Here is a 13248-nt window from a genome sequence, read left to right on the forward strand (position 1 = left end):
TATAATGGGTTATGTTTTTTAAGAATTTCTGTGATGGTTTTTACTGTTTGTCAGCAGTACAGTCTCTCAAAAATAATTCAACATGTGCTTAGTGCCAAGCAAGGTCACACTAAATATGAACCAAATGCCTGCACGAAGAAGCCTTTTGGCTTGATGTTCAATTTATTTTTATTTCCTTAGTTTTTTAAATAAATAAACTAAAACATATGGATGGTCATAACAACAACAAAGCTGGGGGTAGCCAAAGACTTTTGCTTGGTATGCATGATATATTATTTTTGGACATATTGCCACATTCATTTCCTTATACTCCCGTAATCTTTCATCCGTTTTAAAAACTGTAATTCTATACAGTTTATTATCGTTTATGGCCACAACAATTTCATACTTTATTTTCATTTATATTTCATAAATTGTTTTATAATGGCTTAATTGTATTGAGGTACCCTTGTATATTATTGCTAGAAAGCTATGCATTTAAAAAAAAAAAAAGGGTTCTTATTGAAACAATGGTATTCTGATGTACTGTATATACACAACAGATTGCCATTGTGACGATATGCCCCATTTAGTGTGACTGCATGTGAAATGAACTGTATTTATTGCCTTGAACAACAACAACAACAGTGTACACGTTCAAAATGTCTGTACAGAAACTAACTTAGAAAAAGTCTTTTTCTGAGAAAAATGTCTAACGAATAAAGGAGTGATAACTCGCCCCTGCAAACATAAAGCTTACGTTTTTTTGTTTACTTCTATTATTGATATTATGAACATGTAATATTATTAGTGCGTGTCCCAAAAAGAAATCACAAAACAAGTCATTTCAAAAATTTATTTACGAACATAATCTCTGAGGAACAACAGCAGTTCTCGCGCTCTCTGTACATGCAAGTGTAGAAAATAACAATTTTGAATTTCTCCTCTCCGTGAAGTTTTTTTTTCATTTTCAGTTTCTCGCTTTTTGAATTGTAGGATATCAACACAGCTAAAGGTGAAAGTACTGGATCTTTGACAGCACTGACGATAGCATCAACAAACCCCTCCCCTCCCCTCCCATAGCTGCTCCAACAATATGTACACAATTGAACTACATTGTACAAATAAAAAAGATACATCGTTACATCACCGGCAGCGAGCGCGACACGTCTCGTTGCTGTTAGAACCTCACATTCTACGCAAGTTTAGACTAGTACAAAGAGGAGGGTGCAAAACGTCCTGGAATATTATTTACAGTTATATACAACGTCTCGTTTACGCATTACATGAGGAAAATATACACAGCGGAGACCTTCAACTCAAACATACCACAGGTGTCAGAAAGATAATAAATAGGTCATGATTTATGACGTATTCTACATGAGCTATGAGTTCAGTTCCATTGCAAGAAATATCTGTCGCTGAGGAAAACCAACAAAATGTTAAAACAAGGCTTGAAATTGTGGCGTGATGCAAAAACCAAAAGTGAACAGCATGATCTGTAGTAAGAGGTAACGTGTTGCAGATGGAGATCAGTGAATCGCAGACAAGCTTATGTGTAAGATTACTACCGTCCAATCTCGTGGTTAGTAGAATTCCAATACAGTATATTTAGCCCAGAAGAACATCAGGTTATTTACAATTTCAAGCCTTTTAAAAACGGGATCCAAACAGCTTTCACCAAATCAAAAGGACATAAAATCTTGTAAACAATACAGTGGCTTAGTGATGATACATACATACACCATTTCAATAACAAGCCATTATTTTGTTATCATGGGAAATAAAATGCACCGAATAACATCAAATGTACTTATCTTGTAAAATCAAGGGTACGTGTCAGAGGATACTACACAACACGAAAAAAAACCCCAGTCATTGAACGCAAAGCCACTGGTGTTGTGCAGACATTTTTAGCACCGTACAGTACTCACACGATACCAGGACATTGGTCATCCGAAACAACTAACCTGTGAACCTAGTGACACCTGTTGCACCCAGACTCAATGCACACATACAGAACTGCGTCATGTGGGATTTTCAGACTCACAACCACACATGAAACGGCTAAAGAAAAACAAAACTCAACAAAACGCTAGCCTGGATGATTGCGCAAACGTCACACAACCACACTGAAGTACAGGCAGGTCATGAAAAAGGGTAAAAAAAATCAAAAACATTTTCAAGCCCCCCCCGCCCCGAAAAAGCAAAATCTAATCATTAGAAATAAAAGCTCTTTTCTTTTTCTTTAAAACACGGAACAATTTTTAAAACAACTTGCACTAGTCCCCCTCTGTGTTGACGGATGAATTTAAACATCTAAATGTACTGTAAATGTTTACTGGGATGGTAAAGGGGAAAACATTGGTGCACATTACTCAAAAAAACAAAACAAAACAAAAACAAAGTGAGGGATGATTTACAAGGATGAAAAAACAGTCAGAGAGCCCATGTATACAAACAGCGAGTCCAAAAACGGAGTTGTGTGATTTTAAAGGTCCACATCGGAGGGTGGCGAGACAGTCACTGCAAAGTGTCATGCAATAAAAGTAACCTTGGAAAATCCAAATAAAAACCTAATTGCTTTGGGATTCGTGAGAGAACAAAACGTAAAACATCCGATGCAATTCCTTTAGTCTGCATAAGGTTCATCATGCTAGTTCACAATCTTACTCTTGTAAATAGAAAAATAATAACTTGAACAGAAAGCATCAGCCTTTACCTAATGAGAGGTCATACTCTTTACGGCTGTATAATGTAGAAAAGAGCGGAAAACAACAGTTACAATCAAACGTTACATGTTAATAATGAACGTGACATGACCAGAGGGCAGCTGGAGCTGGATGGGGAAAAACCCTCCTATAATCACAACTTTACAATGTGTAAAAAATGAAAATACTTCGGCTGTTCGTGGGGTGGCGTTACGTTTGGACAGACTTAAATGAAGTAGTTCTCATCTTCAATCCTATGACTTGTGCAGCTTCAGAAGAAAATAATCAAGAGACGTAAAAATGTATAAAGGCATTTTCTTGGTTTATACTTTTAAAGATATATACTCGTGTAATAAAATGATGAATAATATACCTCTACTATTCTTTAAATAAATCCATAATCGCTCTGCTACATCTGAAAACTTATAGTGGTGGCCCTGACAGGAGGAAAATGGTGTTCGCTAACAATGACAATCTAGATATTAACTTTGACTAGCCTTGGACAAAAACCTTTAGGACCTTCGCGTGAAAGTCTTGAAAATACTGACGATGTGTACACCTATTTGGCCCGTAGGTATGAGGGGGGAAAGTGCTGCCCGAGAGTGAACTGTACATACAATGATAACTTTTATTCATTTATTCTTTACACTTAACTGAGTGATGTTACAGTACATACGTTATTTACAACTGTGCAGTAATGTGTGGCAAAATAAATTATCTAGAAGGCAGCGAGAATACATTGGTTAATGATTATAAAACTGTACATCATTTACGGAATACTTTTTTTTTCTTTTTCTTTTTTTTCCATTAAACTAATGTTGGCTCTGTAGTGTTTCAAGTCACTTCCTCAGAAAGGGAACAATGAAATGCCCGAGTAAAGAAAGACATAAACCAAAAAAAGAAAAAAAAACATTAAAAGAAAAGGAAAAACTCTAGAGACCATCTTGTAAGTCCTCGCCTCATGATTTAAGATGGCAACTTAAATTAACATCTTAACATTAGTCCTTTTCCTTACGCAATCCTTTGAAGGCAGGCGTGTCGGGCCTGGCTAAGGGACCATCCGTGACCGACAGATTCAGCATGTGGGACCAGATGCACCCCATTGGCCCCTATTGAGGGCACTCGAGGTGTCAAGCCCTGACGCAGTCTCTGCTCTCTGCTGTGTACACAGCTCCCCGGCGCGTCCCCCGGCGTGTTCTGGGGGTGCTGTACAGCAGGAATGCCGCTTTCTCCACCGCCGTTGTCGCGACAGACTCGGGTCCATTTAACAAGAGGGCACTCCTTATCGCGCCCTACTGGGTCTTTTTTGTTTGTGCCGGCACATCGAGGTGTTGTTGGGGTTTTGCGTCCACCGCTGTGCTGACTGTCCCCGGGTTCTGGAGCACATCGGTGGAAGAACCTGTCTTAAGCTCCTTGTTGTTGTTCCGTTTGGGGGAGAGAAGAATCCTGTCCCCTACGGTCACCCGAATCACAGAAGGGCTAAGGTTCAAGCACTGTCGCTTTTTAAATCCCAAACAAAACCATAAAAACTTGAAGTATGAAAGTGCAAGTTGTGTTCTTCTCCCGTAAAAAGACGGCCCCTCCTCAGGCAGAAAAGGACGAGTTGTATGTCATTTACCTTTTTTCTATAGAATATATATTTTCTCTCCTCAAAGAAATCTCCTCAAACCGGCTAGCCCTTACCGAACTTTCTGTTTGATGTCTCTTTGATAGATGATTAATATTAGACCCAAACTCTCAGAGTCTGAATGTGTGTCTGTGTCACGCGGGCAACAGTACGAAGTCATCGTTCACGTCGACCACTGGCACGTAGAAAGACGGGACCTCGTTCACGCACAGAGATTTGTGTCCAGCGGGGTCCAGCTCCTGTACCTTCAGTTGCCACTCCATCCTCTGCACGGCGTTCAGAGCGGCGGCCTCATGCTGCTGCCGCATTAACAAACACGTCTGGTGGAGGAAGATACCACTGATTAGAAGACGATGCTGCTTCACACGGCACTTACATACCAGCTAAAATCTTTCAAAATTGTATTTAATCTTTAAACGTTCTTAGATTTTCAGACATTACATTACTGTTTCAAAGGTTTAGGGTCACTTATTTTTTCCACATTTTTGAATGATAGTAAACTCATCAAAACTATGAAATATGGAATAACACAAATGTAACTTACGGTATTATGTTGTAGAAATAAAAATGACATTTTACATTACATTTTATGATCTTCAGTGTAGTCACCCTTTGTCTAGACTTTACAAAAATGTTGTCTGGTCAAAACTACTTTCAGACATTTAAGCATACGCCTCCAAATAAGAAACACATTTTATGCAAGTGACCTTTTAAAATGGTCTATTAGGAATGGCGCAGGATATTTCTCACCTTCATGCGGTCGTACTTGTCATCCACATCTTGAATCCAGGAGATAAACTGGCGAGCGTTGAAGCGATCCCTCACAGACTTGTTTTCATCCCCCTGTAGGTCAATATTTATTTCAGTTTAAATGCAGTCAAAAGACAATTTGACCCAAATATAAAAGTTAAAAACGAGGACTTGCCTGGCTTTCGGATGGCATGTTGTAGACTTCTGAATCCAGCAGCATCGTGCAGGCACTAAACGGAACGGCCTGATTTGCGATTGTTCTTGCTGCCCTGCAATGAACACGTAGCACCTCCTGTTCACAAGATACAATCAGCTTCTCCTGTAAAGAGACGTAACAATCAGTGTGAGGCTGGACGTCTGATCCAAAGACACCCCATCAGCAAACATCTGACCATGAAACAAGCAGTTCACCAGAGACATATCAGAGAAAAAGAGAGAAAAAAGGTCTTGATTCGACTGCAATATGCTAATTTTGTTGAAATGTACAACGCGGATAATTAGCTTTTATACGACACAAAGGCTTTGATGATTCTTCAAAGGTTTTGTGATCGTGGAATTTGGAGCAAGGCTGACATCTGAAATGATCTGAGGAGACGAAGAGAGGACAGAATTATTACAGGCAAAGAGTAAAAGTTTACCCTCTCAATGCTGTGCTGGAGTCTGAGTTTTCCTCGAACCGCTTCTTGCTGTCTGAAAAGCTCCTTCAGGGGCTCGGACAAAGATGGGGGTGGAGCAATCTATGAAAACAGAAACAAAGAGTAAGATCAATAAGACTAGATTGTGTAATTGTGAAAAAGTTTGGCATCTTTCCGGATCAAGTCTTACCACAGGGATATGAAGCTTGCTCAGAGGCTTGCCATCAAGCAGGTAGGAGCCCGTGTATGTCACATATTCTGCATAACACTGGGGAGCTTGAGGTGTTATGTAACACAAAATCTTCCTCTTCTCCTCGATTTTCTTGCGGATCTGAAGGTACTCGAAATAAGGGTTGGAGCGGTCACTGTGGTAAGGCTCGATCTCATCCAGTTTGATGGCATTGACTATGACAGCAAGAGTCTGCTGGATCATCTCCCGGGTCTGTTTCATGGCCGTGTTGACAAGCTGAACCTGCACGTGTTGCTGGGACGATTTGGTAAACTTCCTTTTGCGTGGATGCTGTGTCTGGCCGTCGTCGTCCTCGACGGGCCTGCCTTTCGTTTTGGTGATGAGCGCAGGTGCAGGAGTGGAGGCTTGAGCTGTGCTTGAGCTGATTGGCTCTTTCTCCTTCTCAACGCTGACATTGGAGGTGGTGAGACTTGTGGTGATGGGCGAGGAGGATGCGGAGCTAGAGAGGCTCGATGAGCTGGACGCAGCGCTCAGCTTGTTTTGATTGGCTAGCATTTGAGCCATTTTCCTGGTCATCCTCTGAGGTATCTCCTCTATTTTCTTGGGTGGCTCGGGCACCGGGACGGTCACCGATAACTTGGCGGTTGTCTCGAGGGCCTCTGACACTTGTGTGGTGGTAGTCAATGAGACAGTCGGAAGTGGAACAGTTGGAAGTGGAACAGAAGGATGAGGGCTGCATGAGGGACCCAACACTACCACTGGATTCTGTACTAACGGATGTGGTTTTGTGGCAGCGGGTGGTTCCAGAGCTTGTGTCATAACAGGAGGCATCACCGTATCGGGGGTTGTTTCTTTTTGCATGTATTCAAGGTCCTTTTCAACATCTTTGGAAAACAAACTGCCACTGTTTCCACCGTCCATTTCTTCAAACGTCCCCTTCACCTCTGGAACGGTTTCTTTAATTGCAGCAACCTCTGGGATGCTCTGTGGTACAGGCTGCAGTTCAAACGGCGGTCTGTAGTCCTCCTCGAATATGGGTGAGACCAAATCCTGAGCGGGTTCGTGAGGAGGCACAATTGCAGGGGAACATTGAGCTTTGGACAAAGTTGCCAAATCAACATCCATCATTTCAACATCCTCGCTTGGCTCACTGACTGGCTGCTTGCTCTCTACGATCTCTGGGGCTGTTATATCAGGCTCCTGCATCTCCTTCTCTTGGAAGGGAAGGTCTGGTATCGAGAAGGGACCCATGTCATCCAATTCATCAGCTGCACCTGAAAACGGATCTGCCCAAGAAACGACAGGATTCTGGCTGACAGGCGGGGCCATGGACATGGAGCTCTCCGCCACATAACCGGGACTCTCTTGTCTATCGTCGTGCATCATACACGGGGCCTCCAGGTCCATGTGGGTCTCCTCGGGATTGGGTTTGCAGTCAGTGAAGAAAGTGTCAAGTTGAGGTGATTCTGACTCCATTTGTTCTGACATAGGTCTCTCTGGGGATGAAATGTCCTCTACTGCATCTTTGAAGACGTCGTAATGAGATCCAGAGTACGCTGTGGAGTAGGTCGAGTGAGGAGGTGTTACAGGAATGACATTGGGGATATGTGACAGATCACAATCGGAGTGATGAGAATAGGGACTGCTTATCTTTGAGACGGCAGCCTCCACTTCTCCATAACTGTCATGAGGCGATTTCGTGAGCTCTTCTGTATTCCAGCCCAGAGACTGATCGCATGAGTTCTCCATGAAGTTGTCCTCTGGATGGGTGGGTGTTACAGGAACGATGTCAGGTTCTCTCCTGATATCCGGACACTCGAGCCAAGACTTTTTATCAGACTCGTCAATTTCAAGAGAATAAGGAGGATCGTCTCTTGCCTGGATGGCTTCTTCAACAGCTCTGTGAACTTCTGCAGCATCCTCCCCGAAATCATCTTCCTCCTCCTCCTCCTCCTCCTCCTCCTCCTCTTCTTCTTCTTCTTCTTCTTCTTGCTCCTCAGCAACGGGAGGCAAGTAGTCACTCACGCTCCCAGGATGAGCGGGCATCAGACCAGGTCCGCTCTGGTGTGGCTCTGAGAGATCATCAAGATCCATGGGTGGCAGGGCAGCAGCAGCTGGAGTCGGGGGAGCAGCTATATCCAGACAGGGCTCTTGGGGGTCAGGTCTGTGAACGGGAGTGGAAGGATTCATAAGATACGAGTTATAAATACTTCCTGAAGGATGTTCACTCTCATCGTTGATGGAATTGACAGCGGAAGCTTCCTCTGGTATCCTGTCATGTAGTGACAGGTCAGGCCTGGGAGACATCATGTCAATAGGAGGTGAAAAGAAAGCTGGAGAAAGACAATTAAGTCTGTCAGCTGCCATCTTGTCCTCACTGAGCTGAGAGGCTGAAGACTCGAAGGGTGTGACTTCTGGTACGTGTTGCTGTCGCAGAAACTTCTCCGCCTCTGATTTGAACTCCACCTCGAGCGGTCTTCTGACATCGGAGGTGGCAGAGCGACTCACGAGGGGTAACTGCATGTTCTTTGCGGGTGTTATGCACGTTCCTTCTTGGAAGTTGTGGGAGGAGTTGGAATATCTGTCGAAGAAGGATGGGGAGCAGGCGTTCATGGTGGCTGAGGAATTTTGACACTCGAGACCATCGAACATGATATCAGGATAATCCTCAGCGCTGCAGGATGGAGTGCGTGGCGTTTGCATGACTTCCTCGTAGCTAGGACATGATATCACAGAAGTTGGTGTTGGGACACCCGTTGGTCTGTTCTGATCGGGTCTAGGAGAAGCAGGAAGACTTTCCTTCATTTGATGTCCAGCGAGCCATTCTTTTGAGTTCTGACTGTCTAAAGGTTGTGACTTTCTATCAGGAGACATAATTTGAGCTGGGGTGGCGATTTCTTTCTTTTTCTCCTTTAACACAGTTTCTACAGAAGCAGATTTTTTGGACGAGAGTTCACTGTGGTTCTTCTTTAACTCCTCGTGTGACTTGGTTTTATCTTTGAGTTTTGGGTCGGCTGACCGGTGTCTCAGTTTTTCCATCTGTTTCATCTTCTCTTTGCGTCTCTTAAGGTACTCTTTCGTTTCCTGATCTTTTAAACTCAGCATTTGGCCAAAACTTGTGAGTCTGAGATCACCGTCGACCAGAAGCTTCTCGCGAGGCCGGGTGTCTTTTCGAGCTGTGTCTTTTGACTGGCTGAATTTGTCATTTTCGTCTTTGACCTTTGCTTTGTTAATGTCCGTTCTATCTTTATCTGTAATGTCCTTGCTTCTGTCCTTATTTTTCCCATCAAATTTAGAGCAGTCGTCCTTAGATTTGTCTTTGAGGCTTGCAACTTGTGTAATTTCTTTTAATCCAGACTTTTGTTCATCTTTGGAGTGTTTGAAGGAGCCAAACCCATCTGAATACTTATGCTTTTCCTCCTTCACCTTTTCCTTGTGCTTCTCCTTCTTCTTTTTGTCTTTTATTTTCTCGCTGTTGTTGATGCTGTTTGTCTTGTCCTTTTTGGACATCTCCTTCTCAAACTCCAATGTCTTGTCCAAGTCATCCTCTCCATCAGCTTTGGAACCATATGGGAAAGTGTAAGGGTCCGCCTCCAATGGCATGGGCTCTTTTTCAAAGGGCAAGCTTTCTCTGCGGCCATAAGACTCTCTGATCTCCTCAGACTTTTTTTCAGCCTTTTCTTTCTTGACTTTCTCCTTATCTTTGTCATGACTCTTTTTGGATGATGAGGATGAAGAATGTCTATGTCTCTCTTTCTCTCTGAACTTGTCCTGTGGAGTAGAGATGGTTATTGACTCTCTTCTCTCCTCTGATGCATCAGGTATGCTGATGTTGGGGGAATCATAGAAGCTGCTGAGGACAGGCTCGTGACCTCGGTCTGTGAAACTGTCTGATGAAATTTCGCTGTGTCTGTCATTGGAATCATCTTTATAATCATTCATGGCCTCCTCCTCAAGTTTCTCCAACAAGGATTTCTCATTTTCACCGCTGCCTTTCGAGGGTTTTTTCTCTTTTAAGTGCTCTGGCTTGTCTTTGTATTTGCCTTTGCTCTTTTCTTCGCTGGCATCTCTCTTGTCAAGAAGTTTCTGCTTGCTTTTCTTGTCCTGGTTAGAATCCACAGACGCTCTGTCTTTACGTTCCTTGTGTTTTGTGTCTGTCAAATCTTTGTCTTTTTTATCTTTGTGTTTATCCATGGAGCCTTTTCTCTCCTTTCCAGCATCAAATGTGGCCTTTTCTTTTTTCTTCTCTTTATGTTCCTTTTCTTTTTGCTTATCTGTGGAATGCATTTTCACATCTGCAGAATACTTCTTGTGTTTGTCTGTTTGGAAATGATCCATTTCATCTCTGTCAGGTGTGGAATCTTTTCTGTGAGAGTCTGAGAGTCCGAGAGAATCGCTTAATTTAGCAACACCTCCATTGTAATTGTCGTCATCATCTTCACTCTCGTCTGTAAAGATATCAGCGATCTTGTACCACGTCTTCTCTCTCCCCTTTTCAGGTTTTCTCTCCTCTTTTTTAAATTCCATGAAATCTTTTTCCCTGTCAGCATGTTTGTCCTGGGACGTCTTGTCTTTCTTGTCTTTATTCTGCTCAGATGATGTTGTCTTCCTGTCTTTGTCCTTGCTATGAGAATCTTTATGCTTTTCTTTAGCCACATCCCGCTTGTCTTTGGAGGTTCTGTCCAGGTCTTTATCTTTCATTGATCGCTCAACAGAATTCTTCTCAGGTTTCTCTTTTTCCTGATCCAAATTTCTGTCTTTAGGTTTGTCCTTGTGTTTGTCGCCTTTGGATTTCTCTTTCTTCTCCACACCATCCATTTTCTTCTCCCTTTCTTTTCCAGAGTGGTTCCTCTCTCTTGAATCAGACTTACATGTGGTTTCGTTTTCTGCTTTATCTTTAAAGCAGCCTTCACTCCCGTAGTCGTCTCTCAAGGATTCTTGCTTTATTTTGGAGTCTTTTCTTTCTTTAGTGAACTCATAAGAATCTTTTCTGTCTCTGCTGCCATCCACAGCATCCTTCTCTTTCTTCTCTTTGACACCCTCTGCTGACTCTTTCCGTTTCTTCTCCTTCTCCACAGTCAGACCAGAATTGAATTTTTGTTTGTCCGTCCAGTCTTTTTTCTTGTCTGCATTCTTATCAGATGATTCTTTGTCTTTCTTCTTAGATGCGGTGTCTTTTTCAGGACGCTTTTCCCCATGATCTGGCTTTTTATCTTTAACTTTATTTTCCTTTTTCCGCTCCCTGCTTTCCTCCTTTACGGTTTCCACAATTAACTTGACTGCGTTGTTTGCTTTGTATTCTTTCACCGGTGCCTCCCAGCTATCATCTCCGTAAAGCGAACTGTCAGAAGACACATCGGATTGCCAGCGATGGTGGGGGTCGTCTGATGCACTTATCTTGGCATCCTCTGATAAGTGATTTTTGCTGTCGTAGTCGTCATAATCAAGCTCCTCCTTAACAGCTTTATCCCTTTTGGACTTTTCTTCTTTTGTACTTTTTTCAGATTTAAAATGTTTGTCCTCTTTCTGCTCGTTCTTTTTGTCTGTTTTAAGAGATCTGTCCTTGGATTTTTTCTTTTTCTCATCTTTATGGGCTTTCTGTTTCTCCTCCTTGGCCTTGTCTTTGTCTTTTATGCTTCTCTCCTTCTCAGTCTTCAAAGGTTTGTCCCTCTCCTCTTTGCTCACCTTGTCCTTGTTTGACGCTTTCGTTTTCTTCGACTTCTCTTCCTTCGTTGCCCTTAGAGCCTCTTTACCAGGCCAGTCCTTGTCCTCAGACTTGCCTTTGGACAGTCTGTCATCCTTCTTAAAATGATCTTTGTCGTGTTTGGAAAGTTTGACTCTATTTTCAGAAGGCGAATCCATCTCCACAATGAGCGACTTCTGGCGTGAATCGTCAAAGTCGAAAGAAAAGCTCTTGACAAATTTTTCGTTCATGTCTTGACTCAACACCACACTTGGAGCCTTATCTTTTTCCTTGCTTTTGTGTTTGTGTTTCACCTTGTGTTTCTTTAACACCTTCCCATCTTTGTCCGTTTTGGAAATGGCTCCCTCCGTGCTGGAGTTCTTGTAAAACTCAGAGTTCTTTTTGTCTATTGCGTTGGCATGCGTGTTGTTTTTCTTTCGGTTGTCTTGCACCTTCTTTTTAACTTGCTTCACAGATTCGAGGCTGGAGTCGGCAGAAGAGTAGTCAGACTCGCTGGATAGCCTTGTTCTGACAGAGTCTGAGAGGGAGCTGACATCAGACCACGCTGGGGAGGACACCGTTTTCCATCCATCTGTCCTCCACTGCTTTGGATGCTGCTCTGCCAGAGACTGCGTGTGCTTCTGTGAGCTTAGACTCCCGTGTGAGGATGACGAAGAGGAGGCAGATAGAGAGCTAAAGACAGAGGGCTCTTTAAGGCTCAGTGTTGAAGAGTCCTTAACACAGTTCGAGCTCTGCATGGAGCCTTTATCGTCCTCGCTCTCAATGTCTCCGATTTCCGAGTCTGAGGTGCAGAACTTGTCGTTGACTTTACCGAAGCGCACTTCCTTACTGACGTTATTTTTTGTCTCCTTCTTCCTCTTCTTTTTCACTTTACTTTTCTCTTTTTGCTGCTTGGAGCTCGCTGACGTCGAGTCTCGGCTCTTGACGTTCGTCTGAGGTGCAGGTTGTCTTGGTGTGGGCGTGGGCATGAAACACAACGTTCTGTCGTCTTCGTCCGAGCTGTTGCTGTCCGACACGATCCGACGCACAGCCTTCTTTGGTGTTAGCGAGTTGCTTTTGGAATAGGTTTTAACCTCCATCTTGGGTATGGAGATGAAGTTGTTGGCCTTGATGACGGGTTCCTTGCGAAACTCTTTCTTGAGCAGATGCTTGTCGTCCACGGGTGGGACGCGCTCCTCCTCGTCGTCCTCGTCGAACTCGTACTCGTCCTTGACAGGAGTGGTGGTGGATTTGGGTGGGTCCATGGCCTTCCCTTTAAGCTTCAAGCCCTTCTCGAACTCTGAGTCTGTATTATTGCCATCAACAGAGCTGGATGGGGCGAAGGATGGGGCATCTTCCTCTTCTGAAGAATCTGTTGACATAGAAAAGAACAATTAATCTACTTATTAATGCTGAGAAATTACACATATTTTGTCCAGTTAGTGTTACATCATTTACACAAACAATGTACGAAGCACACCTGAAGAACTCTCTTCGCTAGAAGTGTAAGTGCCTTTTCCCAGCAACAGATTAAGCATTGTTTGGGAGTTTGCCACATTTAACGGCGTCTCTCCTCTTCTGTTGCTTTGATGAGGATCTCCCCCATATCGTAACAGCAGCTTCACAACCTACAAAACAAGAATCACACAGTCAGTGTCAGGAAAATGTGCAAT

General features: G+C 43.2%; 1 protein-coding gene across 1 annotated transcript in view; it reads right to left on the reverse strand.

The window, feature by feature from the left end:
* Positions 1-624: 624 nt before the first annotated feature.
* Positions 625-13248, reverse strand: part of ankrd11 (ankyrin repeat domain 11) — a 121605-nt gene continuing 108981 nt past the window's right edge. Inside the window, exons 8-13 of the mRNA XM_057329075.1 lie at positions 13056-13203; positions 5893-12947; positions 5706-5804; positions 5243-5386; positions 5068-5160; positions 625-4637 (exon numbers count right to left, since the gene is read on the reverse strand). Of these exons, the coding sequence (XP_057185058.1) occupies positions 4452-4637; positions 5068-5160; positions 5243-5386; positions 5706-5804; positions 5893-12947; positions 13056-13203 (7725 nt within the window). The 3' untranslated portion in view covers positions 625-4451. The remainder of the gene's footprint in view (positions 4638-5067; positions 5161-5242; positions 5387-5705; positions 5805-5892; positions 12948-13055; positions 13204-13248) is intronic.

The sequence above is a fragment of the Triplophysa rosa genome, linkage group LG1 (assembly GCF_024868665.1).
Source record: "Triplophysa rosa linkage group LG1, Trosa_1v2, whole genome shotgun sequence".
Taxonomy (NCBI): Eukaryota; Metazoa; Chordata; class Actinopteri; order Cypriniformes; family Nemacheilidae; genus Triplophysa; species Triplophysa rosa.